The following is a 20,958-nucleotide window of genomic DNA, read 5'->3' as shown; positions in this document are numbered from 1 at the left end:
TGTATCTGGTATTAGTGTGTGTGTGTGTGTGTGTGTGCATGTCTGTGTATTTATATGTGTGTCTGTGTATGTCTGTGTATTTGTGCGTATGTCTGTATATTTGGATGTGTGTATCTGTGTATATGTCTGTGTGTCTATGTGTGTGTATCCGTGTATGTTTCTGTGTGTGTCTATGTATGTTTGTGTATTTGTGTGTCTGTGTGTGTCTGTATGTATATGATGTATATGTGTGTGCTTGTGTATTTGTGTGTATATTTGTGTCTGTGTATATGTCTGTATGTATCTGTGTGTTTCTCTGTGTGTGTATCTGTGTGTGTATCTGTGTGTTTCTGTGTGTGTATGTTTGTATATTTGTATGTCTGTGTGTGTCTCTGTATGTATATGTGTGTTTCTGTGTGTATATGTATGTTTATTATATGTCTGTGTGTGTTTCTGTGTGTCTCTGTGTGTGTGTGTTTATATGATGTATGTATCTGTGTGTTTGTGTGCATGTGTGTCCCTCACTCCCTATCATACAGCAGGACTCTGAGCCACTGCACCACAAGGCACAGAACCCTGCTGAAGAAGCCTACGTCTATAACTTGGGGACCATCTACAGCTGGCGGGCTTAGAGCACAGTGTGATGCCATCAGCAGAGCTTTGCTCAGCATGGGGCTCTGGCTGACTGGCAGCTCTCGGTACATAGTCATTGCTGCTACCTAGCTTGTTAATGGCCAGTCCATCCTAGGCAATGCTCTGAAATAGAGATCAGATCTCAGGGGTGGACACAGGCCCTCAGAGCCCAAGGTGCTCTCCAGGAAGCCTTTCCTAAGTCTGCAAAGGTTGGACCTCAACTCAGCTCAAACCCACCCCCAGCCCTGCCACAGCCTGTCTGCCAGACCCTGGGGACAGTGTTACTCTTTCTCTGTCTCCAGGGCCCTTCCAGTTTCCTAGCCAACAAACCCAGCTCTGCCTAAGGTGCTTGAACTGGACAGAACGCGCATCCTCCTTGACCAGCCCCAGGTCGAGTGGACTCATAGGAGCTGAGACAGAGATAGTAGCTGGAGCCTGAAGCTCCATGGACAGTCCAGAAGCCAGTGGAAGGGAGAGTGGACCAGAGCTTCAGGGTCTCCAAAACAGCCCCATCATATGGGCAGCAAGAGTGGGTAGCAATGGCAGTCAATGCCATAGAGAATCCGAGAGAGGGGTGAGGTGGGGGGGGGTTGTATGAGCCCCAGTGGTAACCCTTTCTGCCTCACCCCTCATCTTACAGAAGCATAATCCCATAGATGACTAGGAACAGCCATCCAAACTCTTCACCCCCAAGGCGCCTCCAAACCCGATGAATAGCAAATACACAAAGATATGCCTTTCTTCAGGAAAGTTTTATGGAATGAGACAGATCGGGGTCTCCCCTCCTGCCCACAAGCTCTGAGTTAGAATCAGGCTTTAGTCGTCCTGACCTGTGTCCCCTGCCCAACATGGGTCTTTGGTACCAGCTCCTGTCACAGGCAAGTTCACCTGGGCCTGGAGCCCACCTCCTGAGAACCCAGTCTGCTCAGATGTGTACAGGGAGCTCAGAGGGCCAAGAATCGGAGCTTTGATAGGACAGGCCTGGGTATAAATCCCAGCCCCTCCACTTCCCGTCCACCATGACCTGGTTTTCAAGGCTGCCCTGGCAGTTAATGAGCTGAGTTGCCCACTGCACAGCCTCCTGTTGGCACCCATGAGTGTCTGTCCCCTCATCCTAGCGAGGTGTACAGCCCCACCTGGCAGGAGGAGGGGGTCCTCCTCGCCCCAGGCCCCAGGGAGCCATGCAGCCTCACCTGGCAGGAGGAAGGTGGTTCTGGTGGCAATGTTGATCTCCTGAAGATGCTCCAGAGTCTCCGTGTGGAAGAGGCGGATGGAAGAACCAGAGGAGAAGGCCATCCAGACACCGCTGCCGGCTTTCACCATGTGAGTGACACTCACCGCCTCATCCTGGTGCGCCTCGAAGCTGTGCTGCACACAGAGGGGATGGAGGAGGTATCAGGCCAGCTGCCGCCCTGACTTGCCCCCTCCCCCATTCTCCAGGGTCAACTGTTCCCATAGTCTTCAGGAGCACAAGCTAAGCAAGGCTGCCTGGACACCTGTCTACACCAGGCCTTAGAAGCCCAGTGTGCTGCACAGATCAGCAACTATCAGGAATCAGATTTCCGGTGTAAATGCTGCTCCTGACAAGAGTGACTGCAGACGATCAATGTGACAGGGACAGAAAGCAAAGGTGAACACTTGGCTCTCGAGTGGAGACTCACCTCCAACACACATGGGGTTCCTTTCAGGTCCTCCACGTCCAGCATGGAAAGAGGGAACCACCACCTAGCGGAAGTTGATGCTACATGCATGTTTTTTTTTTTTTTCCTTTGAGACAGGATCTTGTTTTATAGCCCTGGCTAGACTGATATTATATAGCCCAGGCTGGCCTCCAACTCCTAATTGTAGGATCATAGGCTGTGTCCAACTATATATATAAAATTTTAAGTAACCATGGCAACCCGCTGACCCAGCAGGGAAGGAGATGGAGAGTGAGTCAAATCCTCATCTCTCATAGTGTGGTGAGGGCAGGGAAAGTCAAAAGATTATGCTCAAAATCAAGAGAGCAAGAGCTCTGGAGCAGACGAGGAAAGTGTGTGGATTGAAGTCAGAGCAGGAGTCTCTTCTGAGAAGCAGGACAGGGAAGAGCACAGAAAAACTACTCCACGCCATTGGATTTGCTTCTCGCAGGCACGGGTCTAATTACTCTCAACCGAACAATAAACAACAAAACCCCTCAGGATACAGGCTGGCCAGGCGGCTCGGTCAGTAAGGTGTGCACCTAGCAAGCAGGAGGATCCAAGTGTGAGCCCCAGCATCCATGTTTTTGTAGTTTTGTCTTCTGTAGGGTTCCCCCTAAGCTCCTGTGGTACTACACAAGACAATGCCACCACTGCAGAGGCGGAGACCTGGAACTCACGGCCTTCTCGGCATTTTCAAAACCAGTGCACGGCACTGTCTCAAAAAAAATTTAAAAAAGAGAATAGTACCTGAGGAGTGACATCCAAAGGTGTCCTCTGGCTTCCACACGAGCATACCCTTACATAGTGCGTGCACATGAGTGCACACACACACACGCACATACATACACACGCACACACACGTGTGCACACGCATGCACACACATGCACGCGCATGCCCGTGTGTGCACACTCACACACACACACTCAGAGCAGAAGTGTTTGACCTTCAGACATGCTGGATGAGGATAGGGAACTCTCTCCACCCTCAGACTGGGGGTTCTGTCTAAGTACTCCTGAGGTGCCTAGGAGGGGCTTCTGAGGGAAACTAAGCTGACATGGAGCCAGGTCTGGGCCATGTAGTACACAGCAGGGATACAGCAACCCTGTTACTCAGGGCCTGCAGCCTGTCTCTGCTAACCCAGCCCAGCCCCTGGCTTGAGTTATGTTTCTTCCAGGAAATCCATGGATGGCTCCTGGTCACCAGGTCTGGTTAAAGAAGTCTACAGTGCAACCCCAGCCTTGTTTCCCTAGAGGTGGAAGTGGTCAATCCTGGGCCCAGTGGACCATACAGGCCCATGTCAATGCACAGGGACAGGACATGGGAGGGGGATTCACCTGGGGCTTCCCCAGAAACTTCTGCTCATGCCAGGAGACTCACTTGTACAATACAAGCTGATTCCAGACTCCTAGCTGAGCCTCCTGGCCCACAGGGAGATAGTAGGTGGGGACAGAGAACATGCCAGCATCCTGGGTCCCAGGGGGAGCCAAGCCAGCACCATAGGGTGGAGGAAGACAGCAGTAGCACCCAGGCCTCAGTGCCCTCTGGCCATCATTCGGTGCCAGTGAGCCACATAGCTGTTGATTTGGTAAACCAAACTTTCCTGGAAGCCAGGCCTGATCACACAAGAAAGAATCCAGCCAGGGACCCTGGCACAATGCCCTCTGACCATAGGCACTGGTCCAGCTTAAGGACAAAAAGATCTGCCAGAAGATACCAGGCTTTCCTGGGCAGGTTTGGTGTCAGTGGAAGGGGCACCACTAGTCTAAAAAGATGTCACACGTCTGAAAGAGATGGCATAGGTGGGAACTTGAGGATTCTCCCAGGTCTCATGTCTGAAAAGACACCAGAGGAGACAACGCCCAGCAGGCAGCAGTGACCACAAAGCCCCATCCTGATTTCGACTCCTCCTCCCTTTGGGGCACCAGCTAGAGCACCAGGGAAACAGTAGGTTGGGGCAGGGAAAGCAGAGGTACAGCCTAGAGCCTCTCACAGCTATGAAAGCAAGAAAATTATGAGACTGTTGGGGTGGGGGATGTCCACAGATTCCAGGACCCAGATCAAAGAGGCCCAGGGCCAATCAAAGCAAGGCTGGGTATCAAGTGAGTTATGAAGGGCCTGGATCTCATGTGCTGAGCTTTCTAAGGGCTCTAGGGAGCTGGGTGGAGACGCTTGTGCCTGTAATCCTGGTACTCAGTAAACTAAAGCAGTTCAAGGCCAGAGTGAGCTACACAGTGGGACACCGGAGAAACAGCTTAGCAGTTAAAAGCATGTGCATGCGTGCATGCACAGAATACATGCGTTACAAGCATGTGCATGCACACACAGAGACATATGCGCATTGCATGTATACATGCACACACACATAGAGACATGTGTATTGCATGTATGCATGCACACAGACATATACGTATTACATGCATACATGTACACACAGAGACATATATGTATTACATACATGCACACACAGAGACATGTGTATCACATGTATGCCCGCACACACACACAGACATGTGTATTGCATGCATGCACACAGAGAGATATATGTGCATTACATTTATGCATGCAAAGACAGCAACATATGTACATTATATGCAAGCATGTGTGCACACACACACAGAGACATGCATTACATGTATGCACACATATACAGAGACATATGTGCACTACATATTTGCATGTTCTCGCTCTCTCTCACAGACACACACACACACACTAAAAATTAAATAAATCTTTAAAATACAAAATGGGAGCAGATTATTGACTAGATAGGGTCTCAGCCCCTGTGTGACTGACCTAGTGTGCTCTTCTCTGTACACCGGGACAGAAAGAATCTGCCTCACAGGGGTGCTGAGGACTCAGTGGAGAAGGGTATAGTCTCACCCTGAGGGCCCCTGCATGCTGCTGTGTAGAACCAACATGATACAGGTTCGGCTCCCACCCACAGGGTCTACCTCCACAGGACACCCAGCCATGGCCACCCACGCTGCCAGTTCCAGGTGAGCGATCTTCTCAGAGGAGTGCTGACACAGTAATATTTATGTGCCTCCAGGTGACGCGTCTGCACTGTTGCCATAAATTCCCAAGGTGATGTGTTCAGCACTCAAAGTCATTAGAGCCAGAGATGACGTGAGGGACTGGGAGGATGACTGGGTGAGGGAGCTACCCAGGAAGGACAGGCAGTAGCTAGGTGTCTATTCTACTTCCTGGGCACCAACAGGGCGCCAGGCCTTTCCAGAGTCAGCCAGGTCACTGGACACAAGTACCCTACTGACACAGAAAAGATACCAAACAAGTCCAGAAAACGGGCCCAGACGGGCTAAGTGAGGGATGCCATCTCTTCATCCCACTCTCAGAAGCTCAGAGAAACTTAGCCCTGGCATTCAGTCAAGGTCTGGATTAAACAGGTTCTTGTCTCTTTAAGTCACCCTGGACCAACTGGTCCTGAGAAGCCTGGTCATGGGCCCAAGGATGGATTGCCTACCAAACACTGGCCCACACCCCAACAACACTACCCCTCCAATCCTTGAGGACAGCCACAGGGCGGGCACTACCCTTTCACCATTGGTCAAGGCAAAACACGGGACGTTCCAGGAGGGATAGGTGTCGTGGCTCAGCCGGCCAGCGGACAGGCTGGAAATTGAGAAGCGGGACTCCTGGGCCCAGTGTACAGAGAGGGCATCTTATAAAAGCTATCATAAAAGTCTCTCACCTGTCTTAATCGGCTGCATTCTTATCTTTCCATTCACAACGGAGTGGAACAGAAGAAAAACACTAAAGCATTTGCAGATGGATGGCAGAGAAAGCGTGGGAAGCCACGCCCCCTAACCTGGGAAGCCACGCCCCCTAACCGGAGTAGTCAATCGAAACCTCAGGGGACATTTTCATTCTGGGAAAGCCAGGGTGGCTGGTCACTCAGATGAGACACAGTTCCCACACTCTGGCTGGTGTGATGTTCCTGCCCTGCTTCACCTGGTTGAGGTCAGGGCTCAGCCAGAAAAACAAACAAACAAACAAGTCAAGAAGGCTTGAGATGTGGCCACCTCATGCTTAGCAGAGTGGGAGGGGCACCACCCTGCTCTCCTGAACGGCAGACACCCCCAGCTCAGGGCACCACGGGGCAGGCACACAAAGGGCCCCACCAGCCACTGTTCATTTTGGAAGGAAATGTCAAAACATAGTGTTGTGAAAATAACTTTCTAGAAAAAAATAATGGCCCCATTTTTTTGTAGTACCTCAAGTGTCTGTCTACCCACTGCCTCCAATGTTTAAGATTCCTACCCTGTTCTTTAAGCAGATGATCCCTTGTGGCTCGGTCATGTTCCAATGTGTGTCCAGACCCCTGACACCCATCTGAGGACCCAAGAGCAAGCTGGACAGTGTCCTTCTTCACAATGACCTGCCATCCCATGGAGGACAACCCTGGTGTGCACATACACAAGACCCAGTGAGAAACAAGGCATGGAGAGGATAGGTCAAGCCTCTAGAGGAAAAACCACACTGCACCCTATGCTGGGAACCCCAGCTCCTAAGTAAATCTCCAGACTACAGAGGAACGACCCCTCTTCTCTTACTCCCTCAGTCAGCTCTGGGAGCTGAATATGCAAGGTGCAGCTTGAGCCCCACCCCCGTGAGTCTTACAACCATCCCTGTGCTTCTAGGAGGGAAACTGAGGCACTCAACAGCAGAGACGGTAGAGCCGACCAGCTCAGCTCTGAGCCACGATATCTAAAATCCAAGCACATTCCAACAAGGTCTAGAGACTGGTGGGACACTTCTTACAGAAGTCCCCATGGAGTGTCCCCTAGTCCAGCTAGCAGGCTTACAGACTAGAGCCTCAGCCAGACCTGATGCAAGGGACCAAGCAGTAGACAGGGGCCTAAACCACTACATGAGTCTCAGCCCTCCAGGCCATCCGGTGAGACAGGCCGTGGCACACCCAGGCTCTGAGGCAATGTGGTCCCAGCCCTCAAGCTAGGCTAGCCACCCAGAGGACAGTGATTGTGTCTTTGTGTCTCTATCAGGTCCTAGATGGCTGGGCAGCTGTCCTTTGGGTCCCTGCCTCTTCCCTTTCTTTGCCATAGGCTCAGGGGACTTCAAGATGGAGGAGAGCCCCAGGGAGGGGAAGACGGGGACCTTGGTAGTGGTGGGAAGGTGGGTTCAGGGTTTGGTCAGCTACCTGTGTGGTATCTGACCCTTCCTCGCTGCCATCTTTCCCCTCTCCTCTGTCTTCCCCCTCTCTCCCTGCCATGACCTTTCACCTCCCTTCCAGTCCCTGCCTGAGCCAACTTCTCCGCCAAGTCCCAGAGCCAATGACTAAACATCTTGCAAAACTATGGAAATCTTTCTAGCAGCCCAAACCTTCCTGTGGGAGGGCAATTGCTAAACCGAGAGAGTTGAGCTCTTCTGGGTGAGAAGACAGGACCAAAACTCTGTTCCTCCAGCAGCTCCTGCACCAGAGGCCAGAAGATGATCTACTTCTCCTAACAACCTCCATGCCTGGGCAGAATCAGCTCAGCCGGCCACTCCCTCATGGCTGACTTTTTGGTTCTACCATGCTTCCTGGGAAGGGAATAGCAGAATCCCAAAAAACACCTTCCTCTCCCCTCACAAGCAGTTCTTCTGCAAGTCTAACCTAATCCTTGCTGCTGCTGCTCAGTAAACGCTCCTTTTGAACTCCTGGGAAGTTCCTGCTACCTTTAGCGAATCAATCTCTCACATTTTTCTCACCAGCTCCTTGTTGATAAGACATAAGAACAGTCAAACACTGATTTAAAAATACATATTGGGATCAAACAAGACCGAGCTGACTCCACAGAACCATACGACTCCAGACCCCCACGTGCTCCAGTGACCCAAACACCGGGCCCTCCACCGAGTGGTCCCTAGGGGCTACAAGAACTTAGGGATTCATTTTGCTCTCCGTGCCAATTTGCATAGCATTGATGGGAGAAGCCGCGTGCCTGGATTTTGGTTTTTTTTTTTTTTTCAAATTCCCACCCGTTTTGTGTCATAAATAAGATGGGAGACGGAAAACTAATACAGCCCAGCGATGTATTATTCATGCCGTGTCGAGGGCTGTGACGGATTTACAACCGTTAATGCATGCAAACGAAGTTTGGGCGCTAACATGAAAATTAAGGGTGGGGAGGGAGAGACCTGGGTGCATGGGGTGCGCAGGGAGGATCTGAGGGGCTGCAGGGGGCCCAGGAGCCCCAGGAGAGGTCTCTCTGTCAGGCCGAGTGGTATGGGGGGTGGGGGTCAGTGTATGAGCTGGGTGGACTGCGGACTACCAGTGCACGCTTGGCTTCCAGAAGGGCCCACGTGCTCTTAAGCCGGGTACTGAAGTCCTCAGTCAGCTGGTGTGCTTGCCCCCTGCTGGCCTGAACCTCTATTGTACACCTAGGTACTGGAGACTAATGGACAACAGGAACCTGACAGCCCTGCCCTGAATGGCTTCGTTCTCTGCTTAATCTCATACTTAGATCCAAGTCCATTGACAGCTATAGTGTGGGCTATAATGGCGGCCCCCATGGATACAGAGATCTACACAGGATGTTCCAGAGGTCAGGAATCAGGGGTATAATGGGAGAGGGGTACCCAGTGAACCCTCCCAACAGCCCCATGGGTCCAAGACCTCAGGGCCAGGCTTCTACAAGGCATCCGAGGGCTGGGGGTATAGCTCAGTGGTAGGCATTTGCTAGGCATGTGTGGGGCCCCAGGCTCCATCCCCAACAAGTTAAAAACTATACCAGAGACACCGGCTGGGCTCTGGGCATTGGGGCTGTGGTAGGAACCCCTAAGGCTGGTGTTGAGGCAGGTCTAGGGGTGTCCCAGGCCCTCGAGTAGTACAGCTGTCAGTTCGTATGTCCCATGGTCTTGCAAATCTGGATCAAGGGTACAATACCAGGCTATGGGCGGGGTCTATCTCTGTTCACCAGGAGACCAGCCCTCACTCCACCTCTACCCTGCTCTTGGTGTGTCCCCACCTCCCTGGTCTCACACTTCCTCCTAGGACACTTGGGTTGGCCCCTGGCATCTAAGCCTCCCCTGGCCCAGACTGTCACCTCCTATACAGACAAAGTGACCGCAGCCGTATCACACCAGCCTGCAAGCTACACCTGCCCTGCAGGAGCCCCTCCATGAAGCCATGAGCCCCTAAGCCTGCTGTGCCTGCAATCATGGGGGCCTATGTTCTAGTGGCCCCAGGGACAACCATCAAGGAGATGTTTTCAGAGAGTGACTAATATTCATGCGACCACACAGCCAGGTGACATGCTGAGCTGTGAGTAGGGTAGAAGTGACTTGGCTGGAGCTATAGGGTAGAGTGTTCCCCTGGGGAGGTGATGGCAAAGTCCAGAACTGAGTAGCAGAGACGGAGCAGTGTGGGGATGTGTTTCTAAGAGAAAGGACAGCAGAGGGCAAAGCTGTGGGGAGGGGGGGAGATGGGCCATGGGGGGAGCGGAACTGTAGGGGGGAGCCAGGCTGGGATGAGCCAGGCTGTGGGGAGGAGCAAGCCTGCTCCAAGGCCAACAGAGGGTAGGTGGGTGGTTGGGTGGGTAGATGGGTAAAATTTGAGGAGAAAAAAGAAAAGCATGAGGCCAGCAAGATAGCTCAGAGAAAGTACTCGCTCTGCATGCCTGATGATCGGATTTTAAACTCTGAGACTCACATAGAGTAGAGAACTGACTACACAGAAATGTCCTCTGACCTCCGCACACACACTGTGGGGCATGCTTCTGCCTCAGTAATAATAAAATTTAAAAAGAAGAATGAGGGAAAAGAGGAGGAGGAGAAAGATGAGGGGGAAGAGGGAAAGAAGGAAGAGGTGAAGAGGAGGGGGAAGAGGGAAAGGAAAAGGAAGAAGAAGAGGAGGAGGAACAGGAAAAGAAAGAAGAAAAAGGAGAAGAGAGAGGAGGAAGAGGACTTGTTTTCCAGAGGACCCAAGTTCGGTTCCCAGCACACGTCAAACATCTCACCACTGCCTTAAGTCCAGCCTCCAGGGGCTCACCCATGTTAAACACACATACAAAGACACGTGCATACACATAAGTGAAAACTTTTAAAAATACATCAGGAGAAAAGGGCTTGCTCCCAACTGGTACCCATCCACACAGTAAGCTGGTTCATCTCTCGGCAGCATTACACAGGTTACAACTCAAGGACATCCATAGCCCCGCCCTGACTCGACCGCCCCTCCCTGTCCCGTGAGCAGCAGGCAGAGACCCCAGGCCACCCTGTCCCAGCAGAGCACACCCCAGCGAGCCTCAGGCTTGCGTCCCCAGTCAGAGTTTTATTTTAATTAAGATGCAACAATCACCCCACAGCGGGCTCCCCCTCCAGCGACTGCTCCGAATGAACTCCAGACTGACTGGATTAGACTTTGAAGGTGGCGATGCAGATAATGAACACAGAGAAGGCCGTGTTGACACAGGCCCTGGCGAGCCACATTATTATTTAAAAGGCCTCGCTTCTGCCTCTGCTGGGATCAAGAAGCTGAACAGGCAATCGGTGGTGAGCGTAAAAACCAGAGGCAGCAGTGGTGGCCCGGCTCCACAGGGCAGAGGCAGGGACCTGGCCCTTTCCCAGGTTGGCCCCCACTGCCCTGCAACCTGGTGCACCTCCAGCCCCCTGGACCTGGCCTGACTGACTCTGCAGCTTTCCTCCCAGTAAATAACCAGTTACCCTCTTCTGTCACATGTCACACAGACCTCCCCCGCCCAGCCCAGCCCTCACCCCTCCCTCCCAGCTCCTGCATCTCCTCTAGCAAGGGCAGACACTGCTCTTGCCTCCCTGGGTTCCAGCTATGTTGCTACCAGGTAGCACCATAGCCCTGGCCTCTCTCCACAGCAGACTCTGAACTACTGAAGGGCAGCGGCCAGGTCTTGGTCATCTTGGTCCCCTAAGTGCCTTACACTGAGAACTTGGAGATGGATGACATACTCTGCACCCAACACCTGCTCACTAGGACTGTCCTCTAACCGGCACCTGCAATCACCAACAATGAAAAGACACAGGCTGACCAAAGTACAATCCTTGACCTGAAAGATGCAATATTTAAAAGATGCAGGCACACTATCTGGTCCCCCAGAGTGACACCTGCGCGCTTCCCGAAGAAGACAAGACCTCCTTTTTCTTGAGACAGGCACCCTGATAATTAAGACTCATGAGGCCTGTACTCAGACCTTGACTCTGCCTCTCTCAAGCTGTGTAACCTCAGGTGAGTTACTTAACCTCTCTGTGCTTCTTCTCCCATCTTTTAAGTGGGAACACACCCTTATCAGAGGGTAACTTAAAGATAGAATGAGTTTATATATGTAAAATATATAAACTGTCCAGGCCAGGTCCAACAAAGTCCATTGTTACTCCCTGGGAATGGAGACACCTAGACGAACCCTGATATTGTCACCTCATGCCTCAGCCACAGAGAACCAAGAGTCACACAGCCAGGTCTCCTAGCTTGTGATACCCACTAGCTGGCTGCAAGTTTCCAGAATGCCCACTCCCTGTGGTCCTCCTGAAGCCTGGGGGAGGTTGCCTGAGGCAGGTGTCACGGAAGGCTCTCCTGGAAGCCTGCACTGTGTGGAGATATTGAAGAACCTGCAGGTGCTGAACTCAGGCACAGCACAGCCATATATAGAATGTAGAAACGCTCTGGGGGCTCCCTCAGGACTGGCTAGTCTCACCAGGGACCCACAGGCAAGCCCGGCGCCGGCTAGCCCAGGACTGAGTCTGCGGTCATTAGCTGCAGCCAGATGGAGCCGGCTCCAGCATGCAATGCCGGGGAGGGCGGCTCCCCTCCATCCAGCCAGGCAGGAGGCAGGTTCTATTAAATATACATGGCGCGATCTTGTAACCGAGCTACTGCTGCACCGTGCGCAGGGGCGGGCAAGCTGCCACCCACCAGCATAGATGCTTCCTAGCTGCCCAGGAATGCTCTCCCTCTGGCTCTCCAGCCCCTGCAGCGGGGACCTCCTGGCCAGTGGCCCTGGACTCCCTGCCAGGTGCCCAGAGCAGGTGAAAGGCCACACTGATCCTGCCTTAAGAGTAGCCAGTCCAGCACTAATCTTAAATCACGACAGCCTCGCAGGAGCCAGGAGGTCCCTGGAGCCCTGGGACAGTTGGCCAGAGCCAGACGTCACTGGCTGGTGAGGGACAGAACCCAGGGAAAGCAGCCCATGCAGGCTGTACATACCTCCCCTGTGCCCAGCCTATACTCCTGTGTCAGGAGGGGATGGAGTTTCTTGCCATGAAGTGAGAGGGGCCAGCAGGCCTGTACTGCCAACAGAGGCTGATAAGACCCACACCATCGACATCTGCATCTATGCAAGCAGTTTGACCCCCCTCAGCCTCATACAGCCAAAAGTCAGGGAGCTGGCCAAATAAGAACAATGGAGATCCAACCACTGTGCACAGAGAGGTTCAGAGACCCACACAAGGTCACAAAGCGCAGCGGAGACAAAGCCAGGGTCCCATCTCAGCTCTGCTCACAAACTATACTCCCTCCAAGGTGTGTGTGGGGGGGGGAATGGGCCAACAGTGGCTGAGCCACAGGTGGAGCTACTGCTTGAGACAGTCCTGCCGACTCTCCCCTCTGAGAAGCCTCCACTGATCAAGGCTACGAGACAGCCGAGGAGTCTGTGAGAATAGCCCAACTTCCCCACCTGCGAGTCTGGTCCCCAGCTCCACAGCAGCCGCCATCCTCGGCTCCCCAGACTCCGTCCCTGAAAAAGCCTTCTGCAGGAATGGTTCTTGGGGACCACAGGACCCTGGTGTGCCAGCTAACCTTGCCCAGTGTTCTATCACAAGACAGAAGAGGTGACAAGGCCGCGGAAGGGAAGTGATGAGGGTCCTCCAGGGCACAGCAGGGGGCCAGGAAGAGGGTCTGTGGTCACAGCCACCTTCTCCTCTCCCCACTCCACCTCTCAGGAGAACAAGGGATCAGGAGAGCCATGCTGTGCTCTCACTGGCCACAATGCCCTGGTCACTGTGGTACTGCCCAGCAGCACCAGGGAGGTCACAGGTCCCCGGTGTCATGTTCAACTAGCTCTTGAAAGGGATAGACCTCGTGGTGACAGCCAAGGAGCCCCCAGAAGCCCCAGCTCTCTCTACAAAGGACAGCATGGGGCTTGGGAGATATGTAGACACAAATTTAGCCCCCAGGACTCATACTTTATGGGGGGGCACATGCTTATATCTCAGTACAGGGGTCAAGGCGGGATAGAGACAGGGAAAATCCCTGAGGAACACGACCAGCCAGTCTAGCCTAATTGATGAGTCCCAGGATCTGAGGGACTCTGTCTTGAAAATAAAGGTGAACAGAACCTGAGAAATGACACCCAAGATTGCACACACACACACATACACACACACACACACACACACACACACACCTACTAAGGAGCTGTCATATGCTCAGTCACCCAGCTCCTTCCATGTCCAACACAGCCCCCTGCCAGTGTCAACCAGCACTGTGGTTCCCTCAGCATGGCCCACTCAGTGTTACCTCAGACAGTCACTTGCCTGAGCCACCCAAGTGATGTTTGGTCACACAGGACTCTGGCTGTGTCTGGTGTGAGGGGAAGACCTGACCTGTAGCCAGAGTCACACAGATGGTCTCCCCAAGTGTGCAGGCCTCACCTGGTCCAGCGATCACCACAGCGCATAAGCTGAGAGGGAAAAAGTTGCTCTCTGCCTCTGTAGCTAAGACAGATGGAAGGTCTTACCACCCTCAGAACCAGGCAGAAACCCAGCGCTTTGTGATCCTGGGACAGCCAGCTTGAAGCTGGCCTTGGCTCTAGTGCCCGCTGGCTCTCAGGCCTTTGTGTCAAACAACTTCACAGTGGCTCTCCTGGGCCTCTGGCTCCTGAGGCTGTCTCTTAAGTCTCCTCACCGAGGTCACCTACAGACCTCTTAGTTCTGCCCCCCACAGGGAGTCACAGGATCCAGGGAAGAGACACGTATGTAGCCTTCCTTCATGGAGCAGAAGCCAGTATTCCTTTTGGGCGAGCGAAGGTGTTCATTGGCCAAGCAAGGACAGGCAGAGCCCACACACTCACTCACCTCTAGCCTTCAGAAAAAGTAGGAACATACAATAAGAAAAGTGACGGGACTTCACACACACATACACACACACACACACACACACACACACACACACACACACACATCATCCCACAGTACCCCACACCTCAGTTTCCCCCTTTTCCAGTGAGAACTGAGTCCTCCAGGTCCCTACCCTGACCACCTACATGGGAACAGCACCAAGCTCTGCCTAGCACCTGAACTATCAATCAGATAGAGGTGTCCAAGGTGGAGAGCCTAACGGAGACAAGAAAACAACCCACACATGGGGGCATGCCAGAGGAGCCTGCCTGTCTGGGGACCTTTCCAGGCTCCCCTCTGGGTCTGGCGCCACGTCTGATCAATCAATAATCCAAACAAACCAAGAATGGCAAATGTCACCAAAATACCATTTGGGAAGCCACCGAAGCTCACACCAGTGACTAAGGATGGAATATAGGATGTGGCAAGGTGGGGCCGAGACAAGCTTAGCAGGGCCCATAAAGCCAGGTCCTCATCCCAGCAGAGACAACACAGCTTTGCCTACAACTGGGCATGACAAGACCCAGGGGCCTCCAGCTACACCTCGGTTTAAAGAGCAGAGGTCACAAGATGGCTGTGTCTCAATGAGTCCTGCGTATGGGTACCTGAGTCTGCAGAGTGGCGGCATCTAGTACAGTGACCCTCGGCCCGCAGCTGGCCCATGCAGCATCTTCCAGGCTCAGCAGTGTGCGAATGGGCCCTGGGCCCACAGTTAAGCACATGGGAGGACTCTCCAGGTCCCAGGGAATTTCACCTATGAGAGAGAAGGGCACAGGTCAGTGGCTGGCTCCATATTCTTTTCCCTGTGGTCTTTCACTCTCACTTCATTGGGGTAGTTGACATTATCCTCCGTTGCCCCGGGACCACCCTGGATTTCCCTTCTTCCCGCTCCCCCATTCATTCACCCCACACGTGAGCTTGGTACTGAGAACAGGTTGGAAAAGCACACGAGGTGGAGACAGCAACGGCCCATCGTTATGAGCTGGTATGTCAAGCACCAAGGAAAGAAATAGATTTGGAGGACAGAGACACAGGGGCTTCTGGGAGAGGCAACCTCCATGTTAGTACCTGCCAGGAGATAGCAGGCTCCCAGAGTCCAGGGACTTGTGGGCACCATGGCTCTAAGTCTAAGGACCTTGAGTACACCTCCCTAAGCTTCTCAGAGCCTTAGTGCACCCTCCTCTGTGCCCGCTGCTGTGTGGGGAGTCTGAGAACGGCTATCCCCAGAGGTGTAGGACTCCAGGTTACATTGGGAAGCCACCAAAGGGGAAGCCACCAAACTCCTGGCCTTGTCCTTTGAGCATATGCATTCAACATGTCTCCTACTTCTAGGCTCCCTCTGAACCTTGCTTCCAGAATGGGGGGAAACCATCCCCCACATAATACCTCTCTTTTCAGCTCAGAGCATGACCACATACAGAGCAAGCTAGTCAGGCCAGAGCAGTCTGTGGCTCTGAACTTCCATGTCCACTTGAACAGGGACTTGATCTCTCTGAGCCTCTGTTTCTTCATCTCTAAAATGGGTATGACAACCACATACCGCCCCCCTCAGAATGTAGTAAGGAGTCAAGGGGGGATATATGCTGACCCAACACAGCATGGGGCACTGGCAAAAAGTGCCAGTGGTCAACACTGAGTCCCCTCCGAGTCTGTGCCAGTTGCTCTGCCCATGAACGAATTCTTTAACTCCTGCAAACCTGCATGGCGGATACTGTCATTAGCCCTGACTTATAACTAACATACTGTCAGTTCAATTACCCAAGTCGCAGCTACACAGTCGTCCCTGCTCACTGGCTCCGGATAGTCTACAGAAGCCAATGCTGGCACCATTTAATTAAAGGTGACAACAGAGGCCCAGAGTAGAGAGTCAGGGCAAGTCCCCCAAGGAGTGCGGGGCCAAGCATCATTTAAACCCAGAGCTGGGTCTGGCCTGGCTGCCTCCAAGTCCTGCTACCAGTTCTCCTCTGGGACTGGTGTCTGGGAGATGTAGGTGACCAGCAGGTGGCTGGACCTCCATAAAAATGTGACCCTGGACCAGAACACCGAAGTCAGAAAAATGCAAGGCTTTTGAGCGCCCCTTAGTGATAGGAGGTGAGGCGTGTTTGTGGCCAGATGCCAGAGCCTCTGCCACTATGGCCCAGGAGGAGTGGAAGAGACTTGGGGAAAAGAACCAAGGATGCTGGGGTCGTATCTCAGAGGCTGGGAATCATGGCCACCACCCCCACCCCACCCCGGGCACGGTAGCAATGGCCGAGAAATCCTTGCGTCTGCCACCCAAAGGCAGTTCGTCACTGTGGCTGAAGTCCTGGGAGTCATATGTATACTGACCATCCCAGCTTCATGGGCTGGTGTCCCCAGAAGTCCTCTAAAGCAAGGAACTGTGATAAAAATTAAATATAAATTTGTATCAGAGTGGATACTGGCCGGGAGCCCCTGCCAGAGCCCATGGGGGCCCCCTGACCTTGCTGACTTTGCTGGGACTTGTTTTCATGACAGACTGTCCTCAAGGGCCCTCCCAGCCCCCATTTACCAGCCTCACAGACTACAAAGGTAATCACTGAGCCTGGGCAGGTCTTGAGGGGCTGTCCCCTCCACTCACCCTGCCTTCCTAACCCTTGGGTAGCTGTGAGCAAGCACACACACGGTCCAGAACCTGCACTCACAGGCCCTCACCCGCCTCTGTGTGACAAGCCCATTTATCTAGGCTGCATAGCCGTTCAGCAGAGACAAAGGCCTGTCTCAGCAAAGGCACCTTCAGGGTGCCAGCATCCCACTTCCCCCAGCCTCAGGAGACACAGTCTACTGGACTGACACAGGGGTCTAGCTCTGGCTGCTGATGGGAGGCAGGATACAGAATGAAAGTCACTGAGGCTAAGAGGGACCCATTCTGGGGACATGGGGAGGGGTATCCATTGTAAGCACCCCCACCTCACAGGTGAGAAGATTGTCACTTCAGCATAAACATCTCATCCAACATCAGCTCCAGGATAAAGCAATTCACACCCCGGACACTCCTGGCCACCAGGGGCATGTTGGAGAGATTTTGGAGGGGTACCTTGAGGCTGGCCTAGGGGCAGCACAGAGAAAACTCTGTTTCTGAGCCGAGGGGACCCTGAGGCCTCTGATAAGTCACATGGTGCTGTGGGTTCTAAGAGCTGCTGGGGACTGCCTCTTAGAGGCACCACAGGGTGGCTGGGGACCCAAGGAAGGAAAGACTTCTCAGAGGTCATGACAGCCATGGCTAAACCAGACACAAGGAGAACAGATTCTGGAGAGGGTGTGATACCAGGTGTACCCACCCTCCTGCCAAGGGGGCCAGTGCCTAAACTCTATAATGCTTGCCTCTACTTCCCAACGGGCTGAGAAAAATTCAAGGACCTCATGAGCAAGTATCCACCCCGGACCTTGTCCACTGCCACTTAGTCAGGTTCTTACCTAGCTCTCTGGGAGATGGGGCATGATGCCAGCCATGCTCCTGTCTCTGGCCTTCATACATACTGGTCCTTCTGCTCCAAACACTGTTCCCTCAACTCGCTGCTTGCCTGGCTACCTCTGTGAGTTCTCAGCTTCAGGATTGGCCTTTTTGGATAGGCCCCAGCCGCCCACCCCACCCTACTAGGTAGGCAGGCTCGAACAGGAATCCCAGTCTTACCTCAGGAGCCCCTGGCTTCCTGCTCGATCACATGGCTATCCCGACCCCCTCTGTAGGCTTTAAACCTCACGAGGGCAGGAGACATATCTGCCTTGCTGGCCTGTGTATTCGCAGCATACAGTAGGTGTTTATACATATCAGGGGAGCAAATGTTTGCAGGGCAGACTCCCCCAAAATGAGGAAATGAAGTGGAATACCCCCGAGTATTCTGACAAACTAGCAGGCTCCATCCTCAGGCTGAAGACCAATGGCTAAACCCAAAACCCCATCAAAGACTAGACTGTGTCTCCCCCAAAATCCACTTGGCTACAGCCCTGACCCTATACTGATGCCTGAGAAATTATTCCTCCTTGGAGACAGCAATTCCTACAGATGCAATTAGTGGACCTGGGCTGGCCCCTAACCCAGAGCATCAAGAGTCCTTGTGAAAGGGGAGATAGAGGCACAAAGGTGCATGACCAGGGAGACGTCCCCACAAGTCAAGATGCCACCGAGAGCTGGAGAAGCCTGGCATGGATCCTTCTGAAGGGCCTTCATCCCGAACTTCCCCTGTCTGAGTCACTGCTGTGGTACTTAGTTACAGCAGCCCCACCCCACCCCTCTAAGCACTTTCATGAGTAGTCAGAGCCGGATGAAGCTGGAATCACAGTGCCCAGGGTGCATGGGAGGGTGGGTGGTCCCTTCAGAACCTCTTGTCTAAACCTTAGCACATCTGAGCCAGGATTTACATTCACACACACGCTCTGCTCCGTCTGATGGTAAGAGGGATTTTTTCCCTTCTTCCCCCTTTAATTAAAAACTATAAATGCCTTATCAAAAGCTAATTAAAAATACCAACAGAGTGCCAAGTAGGGGGAAGAGAAAAAAAAAAAAACCCTCATTGCAAATATCCGTTTATAGCCTTGCAACAGGCTGCAGGGATGCCACAGCCTTCAGATCTGAGCTGAGCTGGTGGGAGGGAGGGAGGGAGGGAAGGGAGGAAGGGAGGGAGGGAGGGCGAGGGGACCGTGCTGTGGAGCCTTGGGGCTTTCACGCTTGCCACTGGGTCCTCACCACCAACCTAGGGGTTGAGTGAGCCTCAGGGGCTCAGGGAGCAGGCACAGCACCCACAGAGCTATGAACAAGCTGTGGTCCTCCTCCCGTCCCCCTTCCCCCGCCCCCAGGCTCAGCCAATGGTGCCTGGAACAGAGGTGACTCTCCAGGGTAGCATCGAGACTTAAGATGAGGGGACATCACATGCTTGACACTGTTCCCGGAGCAGCGTAGCCCTCCCACTTCAGGCTCAGGGACATGGCTAGTGATGGCTCTGATAAAAACAGCCCAAAGCTGCCTCTCTTTCTCAGCACCCATTCTGGCCTGTGCCCAGCCCACACTGAGTGCCTTTAGTTCACCAGAACCAAGAGAGGTGGGCACCACCTGATACCTTACAAAAGAAGCACCTGAGGCACAAAGAAAGGATCACTCACTGGGGACACAGCTGTCACAGGGAGGAGCCTGAGCAAGAATCCAGGTCTTTCCAAGATCACCCCCAGTCTCTCAGCCCACGGAGCACTGCCCACCCCCCCCCAGGGTTTGTTTCTGGACAGAGAGGTAAGTACCCTGTTCTACAGGGATTCCCACATGGGAAGGCCAGGTCTCAGAATCATCCAGTCTGAGAGGCGGGCCAGTTCCAGCACCACCTCCTTGGCATGCCTTGTTTGATCTCTTAGCAGAGGATCCAGGCCCAACTTGGTGTCCAGATGCACCCCAGACCCACCCACCCACCAGTCCTCACCACTGGTCCGAGGATAGGCAGCGAGGGTCCCGTCCTGTAGGCCAGCAAGCAGGTAGAAGGGGCTATGGCGTAGGCAGAGCACGGGCTGCGAGCCGGGGCTCTTGCAGGTGGCCAGGCACTGGGTACCGGTGTCCACACTGCCATAGAGCAGGATGCTGGAGAGGAAGATAGTGTCACTATAACTCATGGGCACCAGCCTTCATGGGGCTTCACTTGCCCAGACTCGTTTCTCCTACAGAAACCCTGGCTTCTGTCACAGGACAAGTCAGGGCTCTGGCTCCAAAATACAATGAGAAAAATACTGGGTTCCAATACCACCCAGAGCTGAGTTCAAATTCAACCACCAACTCCCAGCTGCTGACCTGGAGCGTTGACCTTCCGTTCTCTCCATCAAATGGACCATAGCACTCACTTGAGGGCCATTGGGGAATAAGCCAGAGACAGAGGCCATGAGGCACTGGGTGCCATTTATAGGGTAGGCCTGAAGGCCTAAGTTGTGATTGCCAAAACCCGCCAAACTGTGTACCTCAAAATGGCTAAAACAATGATTTCTTTCACTTTGTTTTTTTATTTTTAATCAGTTTCCCAAGGTGATCCAGACAGGCCTCAAAATTGCTCTGTGACCAAAGATGACCTTAAACTTCTGATCCTCTGTCTCCTGTCTCTCGGTGCTGGGATCGCAGACATGAGTCACCATGTCCAGTTTGAGGTTCCGGGAACAGAACCCAGACTTTGTGTAGATTGTGCAAGTGCTCTTCCCATGGAGCCACACTTCCACCCCCCACCCCCCAATGGTGAATTTAGTATTACATGAAATTTATCTTGGCTCAAAACTAAAATTCAAGGTGTTCACCAGATCTTCCGAAGTCCAGGCCTAGACTGGGTACTAGGCTAGGCCCAGCCTGGACTGCAGGGAGGTTAGTGTGGCTTTCTCCCACTTCTCAGAATGCTGGCTTCAGCTCCTCCCTGTGTGGGAAAGGGGACTGGGGAAAGCCCCAGGCTGCAAGGTCACTGTGAGAGATCCCACTCAGCATGTGTGAGGCACACAGTAGGTACTCAGGAGACTCACAATCTCCTTCTATAGGACATGGGGAAGAGCACAGATGCAGGGGGATTCCCTTTTGAACAATCTTCT

General features: G+C 53.1%; 1 protein-coding gene across 5 annotated transcripts in view; it reads right to left on the bottom strand.

Moving 5' to 3' along the window:
• The window catches only part of Arhgef10l (Rho guanine nucleotide exchange factor 10 like), a 149,679-nt gene that overhangs the window by 5,246 nt on the left and 123,475 nt on the right, over nt 1-20,958 (bottom strand). For all 5 annotated transcript variants that reach the window (XM_076933857.1, XM_076933858.1, XM_034502370.2 and 2 more), the window contains 3 exons: nt 19,824-19,978; nt 15,003-15,151; nt 1,806-1,980 (listed from right to left, as the gene is read on the bottom strand). In XM_076933857.1, the coding sequence (XP_076789972.1) occupies nt 1,806-1,980; nt 15,003-15,151; nt 19,824-19,978 (479 nt within the window). The remainder of the gene's footprint in view (nt 1-1,805; nt 1,981-15,002; nt 15,152-19,823; nt 19,979-20,958) is intronic.

This window comes from Arvicanthis niloticus, chromosome 5 (genome assembly GCF_011762505.2).
Source record: "Arvicanthis niloticus isolate mArvNil1 chromosome 5, mArvNil1.pat.X, whole genome shotgun sequence".
In the NCBI taxonomy this organism is placed as follows: Eukaryota; Metazoa; Chordata; class Mammalia; order Rodentia; family Muridae; genus Arvicanthis; species Arvicanthis niloticus.
This window is presented reverse-complemented; position numbering and strand designations above follow the sequence as displayed.